The sequence below is a fragment of the Pipistrellus kuhlii genome, unplaced genomic scaffold, assembly GCF_014108245.1.
Source record: "Pipistrellus kuhlii isolate mPipKuh1 unplaced genomic scaffold, mPipKuh1.p scaffold_m20_p_3, whole genome shotgun sequence".
Taxonomy (NCBI): domain Eukaryota; kingdom Metazoa; phylum Chordata; class Mammalia; order Chiroptera; family Vespertilionidae; genus Pipistrellus; species Pipistrellus kuhlii.
In genome coordinates this window covers 79267920-79290683 of record NW_023425529.1, presented here as the reverse complement: position 1 = coordinate 79290683, position 22764 = coordinate 79267920, and the positions used below count along the sequence as shown (strand labels likewise).

Here is a 22764-nt window from a genome sequence, read left to right as displayed (position 1 = left end):
CTATTTTCTGAAATAGTGTAGGATTAGTATTATAAGGTTCTCCCTCCTCCCAACTGGTGGGTGGAGTTATGACATTACTGGCATCTGTTACAGAGACATTTTCAAGACATTGAGCCACCAATCAGTGAATGCCAAAGTGTCCTGGAGCCCACCTCTTCCTGTTCTGCCCTGGGTCCAACCCTCTCCTGTTCCTCCCCTTAAAAGGACCCCCAGACCAACCATGTGCTGTGATCCTCCATGTCCAGGAGGCAGCCCAGCTGGGTCTATCCCACCTCCTCACTCCTTCAATTCTGATTTCTCTACCTCCGTAATGAGTCCCGCTCATTACTGGGGAATAAACTTTAAAATACCTTGGTGGTCAGTTTCCTGCGCCTTAAACCTTACAAGTATTTTATCTTCTTTAAATGTCTGGTAAAATTTATTGGTAAAGCCATGAAAGCCTGAAGTTTTCTTTGTGAGGAAGTTTTTATTTTTTTTATTACAAATTCAATTTCTTTAATTGATATTGGGCCATTTAGATTTTCTTTTCCTTCTTTTCTTTCTTTTGCATTTTTCATAAATTTGTCCACTTCACTGGACAAGTTGTTGATTTTATTGATATAAAGTTGTTGAAACTATCCCTTTAATAGCTGCATAATTCTATTAGCATTTTGGCTACATTAAAACTAAAATTTTTGTACACAAAAATAAAGTAGATGACTATCAACAAATTAGGGGAAAAGAAATGACAGAAAAAACTATGTGTGTGTATGTGTATACATATATATGGTAGGAGCAAACAGTCTAGTGACAGAAAAAGGGAAATACCATTCAATGTGACAATTTTCATGAAAGGCACATAGAGAACACATAGGAAAAATACCCTGCCCAATTTTGGGAATTAGAATCATGATGTCCAAGTGATGAATTAGATCATTTAACCCCAGGTAAGTTAATATAATCATACTTTTGGACACTTAAAAAGCTGAGACTTAGATCTCAGATACAATTAATTCACATTAATTATCCAGATGTGAGGGCTATAGTCAACTGCCTGCCCCTTTCACTGGTATATCCTTAGTTAAAAAATAAAACTTTGTTTTTAGGAAATTATATGTTCATTATTTATTTATTTTAAAAAATATATTGTGCCTGACCAGTGTGGCTCAGTGGTTGAGTATCAACCTATAAATAAGAAGATCATAGTTTTTTAAAAATATATTTTATTGATTTTTTACAGAGAGGAAGGGAGAGGGATAGAGAGTTAGAAAAATCGATGATGAGAGAGAATCATCAATCAGCTGCCTCTTGCACACCCCCTATTGGAGATGTGCCCACAAACAATGTACATGCTCTTGACCGGAATCGAACCCGGGACTTTTCAGTTCGCAGACCGACACTCTATCCACTGAGCCAAACTGGTTTCAGTGATATGTTCATTATTTAAAAATTCACACGGAAAAGTTCAAAAGGTAAAAGTCACTTGCATTTGGGCCAACATCCTTCCAGATATTTTTGTACATGTAAACACACACACACACACACACACACACACACACACACACACCCTATCTAATAGAGGGGAATATGCTAATTGACTCTCAAACTGTAACAAAGATGATGGTGCCCACAGCCAATAAGGAGGGAATATGCTAATTGACTGCTGCACCCTCAAAGATGGTGGCACAATAGCCAATAAGGAGGGAATATACTAATTGATTGCCATGGCCTCAAAGATGGTGACGCCCACAACTAATGAGGGAATATGCTAATTGACTGCCAAGCCCTCAAAGATGGCAGTGCCCTTAAGGGTTCTATCCATGGATCCAAAATGACTAGGGCTGAATTGTTGGGGAGCACATGCGACTAGATTGGAAAGCTTGTAATGAGGACATTCTGAGAAAAGGGAAGTGTGTGGAAGGCCGCCTGCCCTGTTTATTGAAATTCCAACTTAGGGGAGTGCCAAAGATGGTGACCCTATTATTCCTTGATCTTTCCAAACAAGCCTCTACACGTGCAGACCCCTGAGTGTTTACTGGAATTCTTATGCTTAATCTTTTGGATGTCCTTGCTTAAAACTACAAACACGTGTCCTCCAAAGATTACTTACCTTACTGATTGTATCTAAAAGATAAACTTTATCTCAAACTGCTGCTATAATAAAAGTCTAATGAGGCAGGCAATGGAGGTTACATGGTTCCTTTAGCCAGGCAGTCCCTTAGCCCTCTCTTCCACAGCAAATATTGTATCTGAATAAGCCACTCATCTGTAGCTCAGTGTTCAGTTCTGACACTGAATCTGTTTTCTCTTAGCTTTTTTCCTTGGAACAATTGAGTTTGTTGAGGCAAAGGTTAATGCTTATGTTAAATTTTGGTAAATTAGGTTGTACCAATTTCAATTCTACACCAAGTTTTTGTTGTTAATCCTCACCTGAGGATATTTTTAGAGTAGGAGAGGGAGAGACAGATATATCCATGTGAGAGAGACACATGGACTGGTTGCCTCCTTCATGACCTGCCTCCCCCACCGGGCAGGGAACCTGCAACTGAGGTATATGCCCTTGACTTGAATCAAACCTGGGATCCTTCAGTCCAGGGGCGGCGATGCTCTATCCACTAAGTCAAACCAACTAGGGCTATGGTTTCATTAATTCCTTGGTCCATCTGATACTTATTTGAGAAAGTAGATGTTAAGCCTGTCCCACTGACCATCTTTTCCCCTTACCAATGATTGGTAATGTACTTTTTATTGATGACCTCTGAGGCTTCTGGAGATAGACTGACTGGCTTCTACACCGACCAATAATGGCTCTGGGTAACCCTATAAAATCGATACACTAGAGAGTTAAATAAAATAACCTGAAAAAGTGCTCCAGTATTTGGTAAGTGCTCAGTAAATGTAAATTATCATTATTAAACTCATACATACACAGCAGTTTATTTCTGGATTCTAGAATCTGGTCACTGATTCAAATTAACACCCTAACACCCAATTCCCTGTCACGTCTAATGGCTCCTCTTTTGTTCATTTCAACAAAAAACGGTTATATGTCAGTTGCCTTTCCAATCATAAGGAGGGCCCAAAAATGTTTGTTGGGGGCAAAAATAAGCTGTGCTACACAAAGTAGTGAGAATCAAAACCCAAACCGAGGCACTGAACTACCGTGGGGATGGGGCCTGCTTTTCCTGCCTCCTGCTCTAACCTTCCCTTACTCATTCGTGGGCACCTACACACCCCATCACGTCCTCCAAAGCTAGTTCCTCTTCTCCCACATCTACTTACAACCTGACCACCAGCCAGTGGGCCGGGCTGGAGGGAAGCACGCGGTGGGATGTGAGCGGGCGGCCAGGGAGGGGCCGGGTAGATCTGCTAAATCCGCGGTCCCCAAGGCCAGCCGCGCCCCCTGGGCTGCCGCCGGCAAGGAGGCGGGCGGGGTGGCGGCGGTACCACCTCGGAGCCCCCGAGCAGAGTGTGGTGAGAGCGGGCAGAGGGAACGAGAAATGCGAAAAGGCGGAACCCCACTGGCTTCCGCTCCACCAGGCGCCTTACGCCGGCCCTGAGAAGCAGGTGGGTATCTCGTTGGGTTTCCTGTTCCCTAGGGCTCTGGTACCTCTGTGCCCGCCAGCGGCCGCCTCGGGGCGTGGCTCCGGCGCTACGTCCCGCCGTAGAGGGCGGGGCAGAGGGCGGAGGCCCCGCCCCGTTCGCTCCTCCCTTTAACGGCCTCGGGCTGCCGCGTCGGTGACGTCACCGAGGGGTGGGACTTCCTGCCTCGCTCGCCCCAGGGTCCCGCGACTCTGACCACCCCGGCGGCTGGAGGGGCCCTGGGCGGCGGGCGGGCGGAAGAGGGATTCCCGCCGGACGAGAATCCCCCGGGACCCCTCACTTTTCCCCGCGGTTGGAGCCCGAGGGGCCGGGTCGTGCTGCTCCGCCGGGTCAGCCCGCGCCGCGAGCGGCCTCCCGGACCTCGCCGGGCGTGGAGGGCCGGGCGGCACCCCGCGCGGGGACCGGCTCCCTTCGCCCCGATGCCCCGGCGAGAAGAGCGGAGCGGGAGCCGGTGGTCGGAGCTGCTGGAGGGGACCCTCGGTGGCGATCGTGGCCGGAACACAGGTCCCTGTTCGTTTCATGTCCGCGCGTTGCAAGACTGTGTGAGTCTGGTACGTACCCTCATTTTAGGGGGACGCTATCTGGTCCATGTTTTGGAATACTCATTCTTTTCTGTTGTTCAAAACTTGCCCTCGGATGATTTTTTTTTCCTCTCGTGATGTAGCGGGAGCGGGTTTTAGCAAAGCGGGCTGTTTTGTAGCAGTGCAATCAGTGCACGTGAAACCGGAGCTTTTTGATGCCCTCCCGCGTGGGGCAGGTGCAGCCGGTTAGTAACTGGCTGTGTGGTACCTCCAGTTCAGTTTGGGGTGAAAATGCTATGCTACCATTTTCCGTGACCCTGAAGACAATTTTAACCGTGTTGTTGGCTGCCGTTACAGATGTACGTCTAAAAATATGTAGTGAATGTGGACACTGATAAATCCTTAGTGCCCAGCTTTTGACCGTAATAATTGGGCACTTAGCTCTTAAAAATGCCCACTGCTAAGTATACTTTAAAATACTTTTGTCATTAGTTGTAAATGATGAAGCTGTTTCAAGTAAAATCTCAAAGAAGTCTAGGTTAAACAAGAAACTTGTTCATAATTTCTTATGTAGTTTGTAATGTGTTCAGACTATGAGCACAAAGTACTTGAGTAGATCTAAAACAGAGTGGGCGGTTAAAGCATTGCTTCTGTTACCAAGCAACATCTTCGTAAACAAGTCTAATCTTCAACTAGAATATAATTAAAAGTATCCTACAGTTATCTGGATTCCTCTAAATTCGTGGGTGGTTACAGTTAATAGTCCCCTTTAATATTGAGGTTTGATTTCAAACTCATTTTGTTTAGAATGATTAGAATGCTTTAAATTTGTGTCATACAGGATTCTCCAGAGAGTTGCAAATAAATTTGAGTTACCCTTTGATTATTTCCGGCAGTGTTTCCCAAACTTCTCATGATGAGAATCACCTGGTGGAGTTGTTAAAATACGGATTCCTGAATCCCAACTAAGAAGCGTTAAACTAGAATTTTTGGGAACATATAGGTAAAATTGTATACTTAAGCATTCTTAGTTGGGATTCAGGAATTTGTATTTTAACAACTCCACCAGGTGATTATCATCATGAGAGAAGTTTGGGAAACACTGATTTAGGGCAGAGTGTGTCAGGTGTTCCCTTCCTTTCAGTATTTTCTTTTGTAACCTGATGATGAGTGCAGACTATTAAGGAGTTTTCTCAAATAATGGAGTAATGCCAACTTAGGGTTACATAGAGCATTAGGAAATTTGTAACACTGATTGTCCACAGGTAGTTTTTAAGCCTTCGTTTAGCCCAGTGGTAGGCAAACTCATTAGTTTACAGAACCAAATATCAACAGTACAACGACTGAAATTTCTTTTGAGAGCCACATTTTTAAAACTTAAACTTCTTTTAATGCCACTTCTTCAAAATAGGCTCGCTCAGGCCACGGTATTTTGTGGAAGAGCCACACTCAAGGGGCCAAAGAGCTGCATGTAGCTCTCGAGCCGCATTTTGCCGACCACGGGTTTAGCCAATAACATCACTCTTCAATCATTGAATCTTTAATGATATAAGTTTTTAAATTCTCATCACTCGGGGATATTCTAACTGATTTTAGAGGGGGAGGGGGGAGAAAGAGAGAGAGAGAGGGAGGGAGGGAGGGAGGGAGGGAGAAACATTAATGGGGGATCGGATCGAATCTGCAACTTAGGTATGTTCCCTGAATGGGAATTGAATCCATAATCTTTGGTGTATGGGATGACGATGTTCCAACCAACTGAGTTACACTGGCCAGGGCTAACCTTTAATATGATTTTTCTGGTAAATAGTTTTCAAAGCATTGTCCATGCTATTTAGAATACAGTAACCTTAGGTATGTAAACAAGTATGTGAGAACATTTGAGAAACTGAGAATCAATGATTTCTTTGAAATCAAGCTATTAGTAAATGGGAATTGGAACTTGAAATTTAATGTTCTTTGTATTCTGTCCTTACTGTATTGCACAAATCTATAGACTTCATTTTAGTCCTCTATCCCTTTTTCTTCCCCAATTCCTGATGCTGAAGTAATGAAATATTCGAGATGGTCAAGCAGAGAAGAAGAAAAATCAAGGATGACTCATGTTGTTTAATAAAATCCTGAGTAATCAGATATCAGTATTTTGTCATGGGAAGTTCTAATTCAAGCTTAGAAGAATGAAGTCTTAACAGAAAGACTAGTGAATTGTCAGAATTTGTGCTTTCCATGTGTTGTCTCTGTCTAAAGTAAATGTTTTATTTTACCTTTGTCATATGTAATATATTAGGTTCTGTGAGTAATTTTATCAAGTTGTCTAATCTGTGTGTATTTTTCGGAAATGTGTGTATGTATCTATATAAAAAAATTTCCAGAAGTACTCTTTCCTGCTGACTAAAGTTCACATTTCTGAATCTGGACTCTTAAAAGTCTCTCTGCACTGCGTTTTCACGTTCTTATATTTCTTATAGAAAAGTTATGATCTCACTCATCACACTGGTTTCTTCACTATCCTCTAAACCTGCTCTGTGCTTTCTCTCTTCCTTACCAGTCTTCAAATCATTCTACCTACCTGACCTTGTTAGATAGGGCAAGAGTCTTAAGGAGTCTGGGTCATTCTTACTAAAGGCTATTCTTGTTAAATGTTAAAATGTAGCACAGTATTTTGCAGACCAGCTATAAAAAGAATGAGACTGACAGTGACCTAACCCAATAATAAATGTAGCCAACTGAAATCAACTTGTAACTTCCCAAATAATATATATAAGCAGTGGCTAATCCTCCCTTTCTTGCTGCAAGTAAATAAAACTACCTTGTATTTTTCATTAGAGCACATCTGAGCTGTTTGTTGCCCAGTAACACATCTGCAGTATATCTAGCAACCATTGAAAACATTGACACTGGACTACAGAAATTTTCCTGATGAAGTTGAAGCACATATCTCTGGTGCTCACATTCAATCTGTCTTTCCCAGCTGAGTACCATTGTGGTTGAAGGCAGGCGTTTGGGGTATGTTAAAGGGCATCCTATATAATAAAAGCCTAACATGCAAATTGTCCCCTCAGGTAGTTGTGCCCAGAGGTCAGCTGGGATCTGTCCTTCATGCCAGATGCTCATGCTTTGATCACTGGCCAGGCCTAGGGACTGCATCTGTGCACGAATTTTGTGCACTGGGCCCTCTAGTACAATATAATTAAGTATATATTATTAGATATGATATTGTAATTTGCACATTGTTTTTCACATAAAAATGCATGATAATAATAGGTTGAAATTATAGTGTGTGTGAAGGACACATGAAAATATTGGTTCAATTAAAGATTAGTATATTCTGAATAAAAAAGCTCTTAAGTAATAGTTAACATTATAATTCTCCAAAACTGATATAACCAGACAGAGTTAGGGTAGATGAAGCTGAAATGGTTCTTTAAAAAACATTTTTATATTACTTCTGGAGGTTTATGGAAAACTTCTATCCATAACAATAAAAACATAATAGGCTAATTAGACCAGACAACTGAACAATTTTCTGGAAGTCATTCCAGACGTCCTCCTGAATGGAGCTGAGGCAACAGGGGTTAAGGCAGAGGTGGTTAGGGGTGATCAGGCAGGCAGGCAGGCAGGCAGGCAGAGGCGATTAGGGGTGACTAGGCAGCCAGGCAAGCAGTTAGGGGCGATCAGGCAGGCAGAGGTGATTAGGGATGGTGAGGCAGGCAGGCAGGTGAGCGGTTAGGAACCAGTAGTCCCAGATTGCAAGAGGAATGACTTCTGGTTTAGGCCTGATCTTCTGATGGGTCCTGGATTGTGAGAGGTTGCAGACCAGGCTGAGATACTCCCCCACCCCCATGTGCATGGATTTCATGCACCAGGCCTCTAGTGCAGGTGTCGGCCCGCGGGCCACATGCGGCCCGCAGAGGAGTCTGATCCGGCCCGCCAGGTTTTTTGGGCAGTGAGCGCAGCCGAGGTGTTACAGTAGGAATTATAGTAGTTCATATAGTCTGGCCCTCCAGCTCTCTGAGGGACCATGATCTGGCCCCCACTTAAAAAAGTTTGAGGACGCCTGCTCTAGTGTATCAATAAGCATGAATTGTTACACATCATGATTTTCTGGGAAGAAAATTTTGATTCAGGAGACCAAGACTTGATAAATCACTTAAACTTTCTTGGTCTTTATTTTCTCATTTGAAAGAATAAATTGCTGAAAGTTTCTTTCAGAATTGTATGCTTCCAATTTAAAACCAATTTTACTTTCTTGGTAATTGGTTTAGTAAATATTTGAGTGCCAGTTATGTGTGTCTTGCACTATGCCAGGTACTGACTTGTGACTGGTTTCAGGAGTGGGGGCAGTCTTGAGTGACTAAGCCCTCCACCTGTAGAGTCTGCACTAATTCTGGGTAGTTAAGTGTCAATTACATTTTGGAACACTCATTTGGTGTATAGTGTGTTGGAGAATTTGTTGGTGTTAGAGAAAAACCCTATGCATTTGGTGTTAGAAGTGTAAAAACAGTTCAAAGTTATTTTTTAACCCAAACTGCCAAAATGTTTTTGAAAATGACTATACCAGTAACATTCCTACTAGAAAAGTATAAAGGCTCCATTTTTCCATATCCTCACCAACACTTGGTATCATCTGTCTTTTTTATTATAGCTATTTTAGTAGTGTCTAATTGTGATTTTAATTTGCATTTCTCTAAACACAAATGATGTTGACCTTTTCATGTGCCTATGAGTCTGTTTTGGTGGAATGTCTTCTTAAATCCTTTGTGTATTTTTTTAACTGGAATTTTTGTCTTACTATTGAATTATGTATTCTGGATAAAAATCTTCTATGAGAGAAATATTTACAAAGATTTTCTCCTTGTCTGTGGTTTGCTTCTTATTTTTACTGGTGTTTTTAAAGTGCAAAATACTTAAATGCAAAGTATCTAATACACAATATGTTTTTTTCTTTTATGGCTTATGCTTTTGATATTCTGTTTAAGAATTTTTTTTTTTTTGAAGAATTTTTTGCCTAATTCAAAGTCACAAAGATTTTCTTCTGGATTTATTTTTAGCACCTTCACTTAGGTCTAGGACCCATATCGAAATAACTTTTGTGGATGGTGTAAGATAAGATCTAAGCTTTTTGTTTTTTTGTATCAGGATGGTGCTAAGTTGTCCTAGCACTATTTGTCGAAAAGTTTGTTTTCCCTTGAATTATATTGGTGCCTTTAAAAAAGAAATCTGTATACCATAAAGTAAGCATTTATTTCTAGAGTCTCAATTTTGTTCCAGCCACCACCTTTACTTGAGTACCACACTATTTGATTATTGTGTGTTACAGAAATTTCAAAATGAGTACCGTAGTGTAAATCCTCCCAGCTTTTCAAAAGTGATTCTAGATCTTTTTCATTTACATATAAAATTTAGGATCAAGCTTGCCAATTTATATATAAAAAAAAATTTGCAGTGATATGACAGAATTTGTATTGACTCCATAGATCAGTGTGGGAAGAATTGCTAACATAATTGTCTTCCAACCCATGAACATGTAATGTCTCTCCATTATTTAGATGTTTAATTTCTCTCAACAGTGCTTTTCAGTTTTCAGTATGTAAATCTTACACTTCTTTTATTAAATATATTCCTAAGAATTTGATAATTTTTGATGTTATTGGGAATGAAGTTTTATAATTTGATTTTAAAATTGTTCATTGCTAGCATATAGAAATGCAATCAATTTTTATATATTGTTTCTGTGTAAATGATCATATATGGGAATAAAACAATTCTGTTTCTTTCCAGTCTGATTGTTAATACGCCCCTATCATTTGTTTTTGCCTCATTGTATGGACTAGATCCTCTAGTAAGATATTAAATAGAAGTATTGCATTACTCCTGATTTTAGAGGAAAATTATGCAGATTTTCACAATTATGTTTGACATTGCTGTAGTTTTTTGTAGATGCCCTTTATTAGGTTTGAGAAGTTCCCAGTTTGCTGAGAGTTTTTAATTATAAATAGGCATTGGATTTTGTCAGATTTTTAAAAATTTTGCATCCTGTGAAATTATCATATGGTTTTTATACTTTTATTCTGTTACTATGGTATACTACATTAATTGATTTTTAGAGGTTAAGCCAACTCTATACTCCTGGACATATTTCACTGAGTCATGATGTATAATCTTTTTGATATTGCTGAATTTGGTTTTCCTAAGTTTTTTTTTTAAAGGAATTTTTGTGTCCGCATTCATTGGCAATATTATAATCATGTGCTGCTTAACAATGGGGATACTTTCTGGGAAATGCATCGTTAGATGATTTAGTCATTGTGTGAACATTATAGAGTACGCTTACACAAACTTATATGGTTTAGCCTATTACACCATGTTATTATAGACAATTGTTACACAGTATTAAATAACTGTATCTAAACATATCCAAACATAGGAAATGCACAGTAAAAATATGGTTTAAAATTAAAAAATGGTACTTACGTATAGGGCATTTACCATGAATGAAGCTTGCAGGATTGGAATTTCTCTTGGCGAGTCAATGAGTGAATGGTGAGTGAATGTAAAGGCCTAGTACACTACTAGAGACTTAATAAACATAGTACATTTAGGCAACAATCCTATCTAATAATCTAATAAAGAGGGAATATACTAATTGACCATCACAAAGATGGCTACACCCACAGCTGAGGCCAATTTCCCATAAGGAGCCTAATGAGCAATCAGCAGGACCTGAGGCTAGGCCCTCCCCCTCCTCCCACCCGGGCCCCCACCCCCGAAGGGCTTGACAGGGGACCTCAGGCCATGCTCCCTGCCCTGGTCTGGGCTGGGGGACCTCAGGCCACACCCCCTGTACTGGCACTGGGCCAGGGGACCTGAGGTTATGCCCCCTACCCAGCAGGGCTTGACAGGGTAAGACTGGCCCGGTCTGGATCTAGCCCAATGGCAGGAGGGGGGCGGGGGGAGGTGGCCAGGTCTGGGTTTCACGCGATTTTGAGGTGCATGTGGGTGGGTGGGGACTTGACTATGGGTCCCATGGTGTGCCCCAAACTCTGACAGGAGGAAGGTTTTCATAAACATTTTACTAATTTTCTGTCATCTCTGACACTTCAATTATAGAGAAAAGGCAAATAGCAATATTAAATTATTTCCTCTAATTAATCCCCTTTTAATGTGCACAAATTTCGTGCACCGGGTCACTAGTAAATTTATAAAACAGCATGAGATTAAATCAAGCACAAGAGAAAATATAGCAATTAAGAGATGTGGTAAACACAAGGTACCAGCCTGATACTGGCATAACATGGCATAGTATTTTACAGCAAACTTTTTATTTTATTTTAGTTTATTTTTATTCTCACACAAGGATATGTTTTTATTGATTTTAGAGAGAGATGAAGGGAGAGAGACATTGATGTGAGAAACATTGATTGGTTTTCTCCTGTAGGCGCCCTGACGGGATTGAACATGCAACTTAACTACGTGCCCTCCTGACCAGGAATTGAACTGCAACCTTTTGGTTTATAGGACGATGCTGCAACCAACTGAGCCATCCAGCTAGGACACAAACTTTTTTTTTTTTTAATAACTAGCAGGAGTACATACCACAATAATAAGTATAGTATAGTAAGTATATAAGCCAGTAACAGTCATTTATCATGATTATCAAGTGTTATGTACTGTACAGTGGTTATATGTGCCATACTTTGTTTACAGTCTGGCAGTGCACTAGGTTTGTTTACAATAGCATCAACACAAGCATGTGAATAATACATTGCACTACGATGTTATAATGACTATGACATCACTAGGTGATAGTAATCTTTAGCTCCATTATAATGTTGTGGGATCACAATTGTTTATGCCATCTGTCGTTGACTGAAATGTTATGCAGCACATGACCATAGTCCTTTGGTTTCTTTTTTTTCATGATGCCTTTCTCTAGCTTTGATATAAGGACAACACTGGCTTCATAGAAGGAGTTGCATGGTGTTTCCCACTCTTTTCTAAAATCCTTTCCAAAGAATTATTACTTCTTTAACTATTTGATAGCATTCTTTAGTGAAGCTGTATGGACTGGCACATTTTATTGTGGGAAGATTTAAAAAAAATATATATTTTATTGGTTTTTTATGGAGGGGGGAGAGAGAGAGAGAGAGAGAGAGCGAGCTAGAAACATCCATGAGAGAGAAACATCGACAAGCTGCCTCTTGCACACCCCCTACCAGGGATGTGCCTGCAACCAATGTACATGCCCTTGACCGGAATCGAACCTCAGACCCTTCAGTCTGTAGACTGACGTTCTACCACTGAGCCAAACCGGTTTCGGCAATTGTGGGAAGATTTTTAATCACTAATTCAGTTTTCTCATTTGTTACAATTCTATTCAGATTTTTAATTTTTTTCTTGAATTTTTATACATTTTGTGTATTTATAGGAATTTTGTCCTTTTCATATGTATAATTTGATATATAGTTCATATTTTAGTAGTCTTTTAATTTACTGTGAGCTTGGTAATAATAGTTCCTCTTTTATTCATATGTTGGTAATTTGTCCCTTGTGTCTTATTTTCTTAGTAAGTCTGACTAAGAGTTTATTAACTTTTTCAAATAAGTATTTTGTATTTCATTGCCTTTTTTCTATTCTGTTTCATTGACTTCCACCCTGCTTGCTTGGGCTTAGTATACTTTCCCACCCTCATCCCCTAGTTTCCTATGATGGAAGCTAAAATTACTGATTTGAGACCTTTTTTCTTTTCTGATATAAGATTTTAAAGTTGTAAATTTATCTCAAAATGCTTTACCTGCATTTTATATATTTTGATAGGCTCTTTTTGTATTTACTCAATTCAAATATATTTTAAAAATTTCTATGTGATTTATTTGATCCATGGGGTATTTTGAAGTATGTTGTTAAATTTATCAATATTTGGGAGTGTTCTCATATTTTTTTTTTCTGTTGTGAAGCTCTAATTCCATTGTGATCAAATTACATACTTTTAATTATTTTGATGTTTTTAAACTTATTGAGATTAGTTTTGTGGCCTAGCACATGATGTATCAGGGAGAATGTTCCATGTGTTTTTGAAAAGAATGTATATTCTGCAGTTTTGGGATATAGTCTGTTAAGTCAATTTCATTGGTAATTTTGGTCAAGTCCTCTATTTCTTTGCAGAGACAGGGTTGAATCATATATGAGTGTTTATTCTATTAATGCTGGCAATATGGGGAGAGCAGTCGGTCACTCTGGAAATTTGGCTCTTACCCCCCTTGCCAGTTGGCTGATTATATACACGTGAGGGAAAAGATAGTTACGTGCAGCTGTGAGTTGCAAGTATAAAGTGGAAAGGGGAGGGGAGGGTCTGCAGTCTGGCTTTCAGGAGCTCAAAATCCAATAACAAGGTGACTAATCTATGATGTTACAAACAGCTTGCCTGTTCCTGGGACTGGAGAATAGTCAGTGTTCTTGAAGGAAACTCGTGGAGTGGGTCAGGGTCTGGGCATAGCAACCAAATCAAAGCATGTCCTGTTTATCTGTTCTCAAAATTTATTTATTTTCTAAGTAATGTACCCATCAATACATCTTATTTTTTTATAGCCTTATTTCATGCTCCAGTTTCCCAGGGTCTATAAGAAAACTTCTTATCTAGAGGTAGTAAGGTGAATAATTATTAAAACAACTGTGGCTTTATTCTCATTATGTGCCCTTTTTCACTATCAGAAGGAGAGAGAGAGAAACACATTGATTTGTTGTTCTGAGGCAGGATAGTTAGAAGCTAGGAAAATTTTGAGTAGCAAGTGGAACGGGGAAACTGAGGCAGATAGTTAAACAACCACACAGTTTACAGCCATCTAATAACTCCTTTCATCCCTAAACCAAGGACACTTACATGTAAATGGCTTACACTTCTCTCCAACCAGAAGATAAATATCTTAAATCACCTTACTCAGGGAGATAGCAGAAATCCAACTAGTGCCATTTGTGCCAACCACACACAAGGACAGATGAAGTTAAGGGTATAAATCTCATTTTGGCACATCAGCATAAAACTAATGATTATTCTATTGAGATCTTCCCCTACAATTTACCAGACTTTAAAACCTCTTGAAATGGCCAAAACCGGTTTGGCTCAGTGGATAGAGTGTCAGCCTGCGGACTGAAGGGTCCCAGGTTTGAATCCGGTCAAGGGCATGTACCTTGGTTGCGGGTACATCCCAGTAAGGGATGTGCAAGAGGCAGCTGATTGATGATTCTCTCTCATCGATATTTCTAACTTTCTATCCCTCTCTCTTCCTCTCTATAAAAAAATCAATAAAATATATATGTATAAAAAAATAAAATCTCTTGAAATGTAGGTCCCAGCATGTGCTCTCCCTTCCAGGAGCACATCCATGACTTTTCCTCCTTTTCTTCTTCCTCTATAGGCGGGCAACTCCTAAACTCTAGGGGTCCCCATGAGACTTGCAATCAGGGGAGCAGTGGGCAGTGGCTGCTGATTTTAGATTAATCTGAACCTGTCCCCAAGGCCTATTTTCTCTGATATTTCAGCGAACCAAAGTAGCCCAGCCTAGGCTCCTTTCTTTCCTATAACTTTTCTAGAGAGCGAAAGTAGTCTTGCATAGGCTCTTTCCTGTTGATTCTTCCAATAAATGTTTCAAAATCACTGGACTTGTGTTGTGAAATCTTTCTTGCATGAAGAACGAGCACACTACAAGTCAGCTCAAGGCAGACCTGCCAAGGGCCAGATCCCTTTTCCAGTAACAGTTCCACTTATTTATGCATTGATTGGTTGATTATTAGTGCCCTGACCGGGAATCAAACCTTCAGTCTTGGCATATAGGATTGAAGCTCTGATCAGTTGAGCTAACCAGCCAGGGTTCCATGCTTATATTATTGACTAGAGGCCCAGTGCACAAAATTCATGCACTGGTAGGGTCCCTAGTGGTTGGTGGCGGCTGACCAGGTATTCCCTCCCTTTCCTCAGCCCCCTGCCACCGCTTCGGCCTCCCTCCCTTTCCCCAATCACCTGTTGCCACTGATGGGGCATCCCTCCCTTCCCCTGGCTGCCAGCCAGGGCCTCCTTCCCGTCTCCTGGTTGGCTCTGTCCCTGGTCAAACTCCTGAAAGAACTGGTCAAGGGGACAATTTGCATACTACACTTTTATTAGATAGGGTAGCCCATTGTGCAAAATTAGAACTTTATTAGCTATTGCAAACGTACTTGTTGAGTTAACTTTCCCAGTTTTCCTCAAGCATAAAATGATAAGGCATTTGGGTTGGGGAATTTTAAGTGCTGTGCGATTTCTTGCTTTCAGTATCCTTTTCATAAGTGGAAGAAAGTGCTTACCATTCATTCAACAAGTGTCTATTCACATGTTTCAATTACTCTGTAGGGTTTTGGGGTATAAAGATGAGTAAAATATAATCTCTGATTTCAAGGAGATATTAGGCTAGTGAAGGAGATTGGCATACAAATAGCTCATTATAATGTGGAGTTAATACATTGATATGGGCAAATATGTGGCATTATGGGAGAGCATGAAGGGGGAAGGGTGGAAAGAGAAAGAGAGAGAGAGAGATAGAGAGAGAGAGAGAGAGAGAGAGAGAGAGAGGGATTGAGAATTGGTTGGTTGCCTCCCTTATGTGTCCTGTGTGGAACTTGAACCTGCATCCTTTCCATGTATGGGGCAACCACTGAGCCACATTGACCAGAGCAAACATGCTTTTTTTTGTAGCTTCTTTTTCCATATTAACTGCACTATGATGTAAGCACTATGAAGGCAGGAATCTAATTCTGTCTTCTCCTACCTGGCCATTGGGATGTACTCAGTAATATTTGCTGAATAATAAATGAAGAAGATCCCTGAAAATACATGTTTGTGCATATCTGTGAATAATTTCTTAGAATTTCTTCCTACATGTGGAATTGCTAAGTCAAAGGATATATTTTAAAGCTTTTGATGACCACACTACCCCAGAATTTTTTTTGAGACAAATATCTGATAGATAACTATCATAAGGCATGCCCAATTGATTAGCAAATAAATGTTTTTGGTGACATCCTTCCCCAAGCTTTCTTTATTATTACATTGTAAGCCATTGGGAAAGTAGGATTCATATCACAGAAATTTCTTAGATCAGTTTTCTGTCATTAAGTTTACTTGAATTAGAGCTATGGAAATGACAAAAATAAATCTAAGATTGGTCCTGGTTGGTGGATCAGTGGTTAGAGCATCTGCCTGCACACTGGAGTGTTGCAGGTTCAATTCCCTGTTAAGGGTGCATACCTTGGTGGGAGGCAACCAGTCAATATGTCTTTATGTCTCTATGTCTCTATGTCTCCATGTCTCCCTCCTTCCATCCTTCTCTCCCTCCCTTCTTCCCTCCCTCTCTGTCTCCCTCTCTCCCCTCCCATCCTCTCCCCTCCCTTTCTCATTTTCTTTCCTTCCCCTCCCTTCTCTTCCCTTCCCTTCTCTCCTAAAAGCAGTGTAAGAAATATTCTCAGATGAGGATTAAAAAAAAAAAAAAGATTGTAGTTTTCACTTGAGGAACATACTGTTTGGAAAGATAGTTTACATAGTTATGAAGCACTAAAAGTGGAAACTACAGATGTGATAGAATCCTATATAATATCCTAATATGCATATAGACTGAATGGCGGAACAACCAGTTTGGTCAGCCCTGATTCTGACACTCAACTTTCTGACAAAGCCAATTACTTAATTTCTCTCTGCTTCAGTTTTCTACCCATAAGATGGGGAAAATGGTACTACTGCCTCAGAAGGATCATGTTATGTTCAACTTTTTATAACCAGGGCAAAAAATGTAGCTGCCCATATAACAGCAAGATGCCTTTCACCTGAATGAAAAGTACGGTCACTGGTGCATGCAGCATCCCAGATGTGAGAGGGATGTCCGACTGCTGATTTAGGCCTGACATCCCCCAAGAGGTCCCAGATTTTGAGAGGATGCAGGCCAGACTGAGTGATCTACCATGCCCCTTCCTTACCCCAAATTCTCGGAAGTGATATCACAGGGAAGGCAGAAAGTTATGGAGCAGAAAGAAGGGCAGAAGCTATTCCTTTTTTTTTTTTTTTTTTACCTTTTTTTAAATTAAGGTATATGTGTACATATCTCACCGTTTTCCCCTCCCCAACCCCACTCCCATACATGCCCTCCCCAGTGTTTTGTATCCATTGGTTATTATATGCATGCATACAAGACCTTCGGTTGATGTCTTATCCAGAAGCTATTCTTTATGTTTACTTTTAGATTAATTATAAACTGAAAATATTTTTATGATTGTTCAGACTATAGGGTTTTAGGTGTGACTCTAATCTTGATTTGTGGATTAATTGAAAATATTTAAGACAGTATTTTTCAGTTTGGCATAACTACATGAGCGAAGTTATGAAGGCAAGAATAAGCAACATATGTATGAGGAACTGCAAAGCAAACTCACTTGGCTCTAGCATAGGGATCCTATGGGCCAGCAAAATGAAATGTTTTAATTTGTATTGGGAGTTTGGCTGAGAAGTTTTAGTTTTGATCGAGTAAACAATAGGAAGGATTATAATAGGAGTTACTGAGATGGAAAATGTACAGAAAAGATTGCCCTGGTAGATATTTGTAGGCTATGTAAGGATGAAGAAAGACCACTGGGACACTATTTAGAGAGCGTTGTTAAAAGAAACCAGGTGTAAAATATGAGACTTTGAATTAGACCCAGTGTTTCCCAAACTTTTGACATATGTATACCCCTTCTATAATTTTTGTAACACTGAGTACCCCTGAATTAGAGGATGATGGCCTAGAAATGGAAAGGAATGGTTGAAATAAGCAGATAGATGAAGAATCAACAAGATTAATCATTTATTACTAATAGGAACTTGTGGGTGATTTATTTGCTAAGAAATAAAGGGAGGATAGTGGGAATTGATTTTTTTTTTTAAGGAGGAAGATAGAAAAATTTTATGCTAATTAGCTTAATTCTTGTTACATTGAGCTTCCTTTGTAGGTGAGACATGTGAGTATAGTGGAATTATGAGCTGGGAGAGAGGTTAGGAACGTAAATTTGAGTGCCATTCAGATGTAATAAATGAAACTGTGAGAGAGGCAACTTGATTTCTCTTACAGAGATGGAGCAGCAGACCAAAGATTTCTCATGGTGAGGGAGAAAGGGAGCAATTATAGGATGTGAGAAAAGTCACTGAGATAGGAGGTGATCATGGTGTTGTAGATGCTAAGAGAGATTATTTCAAGGAGATTCATAAGGTGATTGTATGCAAACTCCATCATTACCTTTTCTGTATGTTTACTGATGTTTAGTATAATTTAATAAAACATAGTAAATTACTAATGAAAGGTAATTATAAATTACTTTCTTAATTATTAGATTAATCAAGTTTGAAATATTTAAAGTGGTATAGGTTTCTCCCATCCTAAAGTAGAGCATTCCTATGTAACCTTTTGTAAGCTGAAATGGTGTAAAGTGAAGAAGCAGTCAATTACCTTAGATCACATCTTGCTAATGGATGCACAAAATAAATCCAAATAAAGAACAGATATTCACAGACATTCAAATCTATGGCACTTTGGTGCTGAGATGCTGAGTGTAGTTCCTTGCGAAGGGGGTTGGCAGAGCCATTCTCACTGCCTCTATAACTGTTTACCTCACTGCAAAACAAACACTGAAACACTCACTTTTTGCCTTTTTCGTAAAAGTGAAAATTCTCTTAGTATTTCGCTCTATTAGAGAAAACAATGTAGGTGTTTCTTAAAAGCAAAGTGGTATAAAGCAAGGGTTTGAAAATCCAGGGATATCAGCATTATCTGTTGTTTAATTGGTAAGAAGTAATGACATCAAATTACTTTTATAGTTTATAAACCATGCATCAGTATTCTCATGTAAAGGAATTGCCAACATTGTAAATTTTGCCCCAGATTACAAAAGTAGCTTCTTTTTTGCATCATTTAAAAGTATTTAAAAATTCAGCTCAAGTGAAGGGAACAGTGTACTTTATATTTACAGTTAGTAAAGTGCTTTTGCCTGTCTAATATTGTGATATTTTTTAAAGTGTGACTTTTTCTTTGCTCTTAGTTTTCCAAATAGATTGTTGTATATGTTCATACCATCTCAACACTGTGGTTTTGTTCTTTCCTAGTAGCTAAACCAATATTACTATATTTCTTCTGTAAAAATATTCAGGGCACAAACAAGAATCAACCACATAAGTGGGAAAACAATGTTTCTCTCCCTTCCTGTTTCTCTAAAATCAATAAGAAAATTTAAAAAGTATTTTCCAAGATAACATATACTTTAAAAGTCTTACCACAAGGTGTCATTGTAACCTGTAAAAGGAATTTCAATGTATACATGTGCAACACCAATTTTTAAATTTTCTTGTGTTTTTAAGTCCACCCCCCCCCCCCGCAGATTTGTCATATTTTGCAATTATCTTGATATATTATGTATTTTTTGCATTAAAGGAAAAAATAAAGTAGCTCATTTCTTGAGGTCTCATCTTTTGGCAAAAACATGTATTCCATCCACAAATTTCTTGAGTGTGTACTATAGAAATGATTGTTTGAAGGAAAGAATGAGGAGGAGTAAAAGAGGTGGACAACTAAGGAACAAGATACTTATTTTATGTCTTTGTTCTTGATAGAACCAGCTTTAGTGTTTACCCCTTTGCTGATAAAATTCCTGTGGGAGAAAGGTAGATATTTAGAGTGTTTTACGTTAGTAGTATTTGTATTTACCACAATGCTTTTGCCAAGGTCTTATGCTTTGAGTCTTTATTCATATGGAGGATTAGTGCTTGAAGTAAATGTAATATTTGAAACAGCCTTTTTTTCTGGGTTCTATTTTACTTTTTAAAAACTGTCCTGGAGAAACCAAGATGGCAGCATAAGGTAAACATCTAAATGCAGCCTACCACAACAATTTTAAAATTACAACTGGAAAACAGAGCAAACATTGCCCTGAACCACCAAAAGGATGACGGAGTGGAAGCTCTACCATCTAGGAAGGGCAGAGAAAGGACACTGAGTCTCAGGAGCTGTGGAGGTGCAGAGATCTGTGCGTGCAGAAAGGGAGGCTGCTGAATACGCTGCTGGCTTACTCGCAGTGCGCCTTGAGAGGGTGGGCAGCTAACATGTGGCTAGCTTTCTTTTTCTGGAGGAAAACAAAACCTCCCTATTGCACTGATAGCCAGCTTCAGCCAAGGAGAAATTGGACCTTCAGGCAGTGGGCAAAACTTTCTCAGAGGTGCCAGCAGTTATTACTGTGGGACTCTGGAAAAGGACCCTCTTAGGGCGGGGCTGACGGGAAACCAAAGCTCGTCTGCACCACCCCAAGACTCTGCCCTCTCCAAGCAGAGCACAGAAGCCCTCCCAGGGGCTAGCTTTCTCGTTCGGGAGAAAAACAAAACCTCCCAACCGCACTGATAGCCACCTCCGGTCCGGGAAGAAACTGACTGTCAGGGAGCAGGCAAAACTTGAGAACAGCCTTCCCCCAAGTGATGCGCGAGCCAGCAGCCAGTGTTGCGGGACTCAGCGAATAAGAACTCTCTTAAGGTGAGGCTGATGGGAAACCAAAACTTGTCTGTGCCACCCCGAGACTCCGCCCCATCCAAACTGAGCACAGAAGTCCTCCTAGCTGAGACACTGCTGATCCTCACAGTCAATTGGCTTGGAATCAACTCTCCCCAGTGATACCAACAACAAGCAAGGCTTAACAACAAGACTGCCCACATAGGTCTGCACCAAGACTGTCTACCTCAAGTAACTGGGAAGGCTGAGTTACTGGGCCCTGCTAAGACACCTAGCACACAAAGCTCCATCAACTCAGGGAAGCAGCTAAAATGCAGAGAAGAGGCAGGCTACAAAGGAAGGAAATGGAGGAAAGCAAAAGAATGGACATAGAGTTCAAAACCACACTTATAAGGTTTTTCAAGAAGTTCCTAGAAAAGGCCAATAAAATAAACGAGACCTTTGAGGATATGAAAGGATCAACTAGAAATAAAGCATACACTGACTGAAATAAAAAATATTATACAGAGTCCTAAAAACAGACTGGAAAATCACAAGAATCAAGTCAAAGATTTGGAACACAAAGAGTCAGAGGACACTCCTTCGCAGAAGCAAGAAGAGAAGAGAATCCAGAAAGTTGAAGATAGTGTAAGAAACCTCTGGGACAACATTAGAATTATGGGGGTCCCAGAAGAAGAGAGAGAGCAAGATACCGAAAGCATATTGGAAGAAATAGTGACAGAAAACTTCCCCCACTTGGTGAAAGAAATAGAATTACAAGTCCAGAAAGCATACAGAACCCCAAACAAAATGAATCTAGAGAACCACACCAAGACACATCATAATTAAAATGCTAAGAGCAAAAGACAAAGAGAAAATATTAAAAGCAACAATAGAAAAGCAGTTATTACCTATAAAGAAGCACCCATATGATTATCAGCTGATTTCTCAACAGAAACTATGCAGGCCAGACGGGAATGGCAAGAAATACTCAAGGTGATGAATAGCAAGAACCTACAATCAAGATTACCCAGCAAAGCTTTCACTCAGAATTGAAGGCCAGATAAAGAGCTTCACAAATAAAAAAAAAGCTAAAGGAGTTCATCACTGCCAAACCAGAATTATATGAAATGCTGAAAAGTATTCTTAAAGAACAAGAAGATAAAGATAAAAATTATGAACAACAAATATGTAACTATCAACAAGTGAATCTAAAAACCAAGGGAATTAAAAAATTTGATGAACAGTATTAACTGGTGAATATAATAGAATCAGAGGTATAGAAAGAGAGTGGACCTATGATTCTTGAGGAAAAGGAGAGTGGGAAATGCGGGAAGAGACTGAACAAAAATTGTACACCTGTGGATGAGGACAGTCGGGGATGGGGAAAGGGCAGAGGGTGGGGTAGGAACCTGGTACAGGGGAGCAATGGATTGGAAAAAGAGGAACAATTAAAAAAAAAAATAAAAACTGTCCTGCTTTCCAGGTTGGTCTTTTAACTAGTGACATTATAATAGTAGTTCCTTCCTTCCTTCCTTCCTTCCTTCCTTCCTTCCTTCCTTCCTTCCTTCCTTCCTTCCTTCCTTCCTTCGGATAGGGGTATCAGTATTTAATAACTCCTGTTACTGTAGCCTACAAATTTATTTCAAGACTGTTCCATGTTGACTACTTGCAGACACTATTTTAATTCAGGCCTTCATCATTACTTTCCTAGACTTTTATTCTTTTTTTTTCTACTTTTTAAGAAAAATTTTAAATTCTTTATTGTTTAAAGTATTAACATGAGTCCTTTTCCCCTGTTGACCTCTCCTCAGCCCCTCTCACTCCCTAGCACATGCCCTCACCCCCCCTACTGACTTGTATGCATACAAATCCTTTGGTTGATCTCTTACCCCCACACCCCCTACTGTTCCTCAGAGGTTGGACAGTCTGTTTGATGCTTCTATGACTCTGGTTCTATTTTTGTTCATCAGTGTATGTTGTTCGTTATATTCCATAAATGAGTGAGATCATGTGATATTTATCTTTCTCTGACTGGCTTATTTCGATTAGCAAAATGATCTCCTGTTCCCTCCATGCTGTTGCAAATGGTAAGAATTCCTTTTTTTTTTTTTTTTTTACAGCAGTGTAGTATTCCATTG

At 39.7% G+C, this 22764-nt stretch overlaps 1 protein-coding gene across 5 annotated transcripts in view; it reads left to right on the top strand.

Moving 5' to 3' along the window:
- Positions 1-3780: 3780 nt before the first annotated feature.
- Positions 3781-22764, top strand: part of CEP83 (centrosomal protein 83) — a 120908-nt gene continuing 101924 nt past the window's right edge. For 3 of the 5 annotated variants that reach the window (XM_036455666.2, XM_036455665.2, XM_045588343.1), the window contains exon 1: positions 4017-4133. Coding sequence is in view for 1 of the 5 variants with exons in the window: in XM_045588344.1 (XP_045444300.1) it covers positions 4002-4133 (132 nt within the window). In the remaining 4 variants the exon portion in view is untranslated. Of the gene's footprint in view, positions 4134-22764 lie in introns of all 5 variants that reach the window. The other 2 variants (XM_045588344.1, XM_036455668.2) reach the window with 2 other exon arrangements.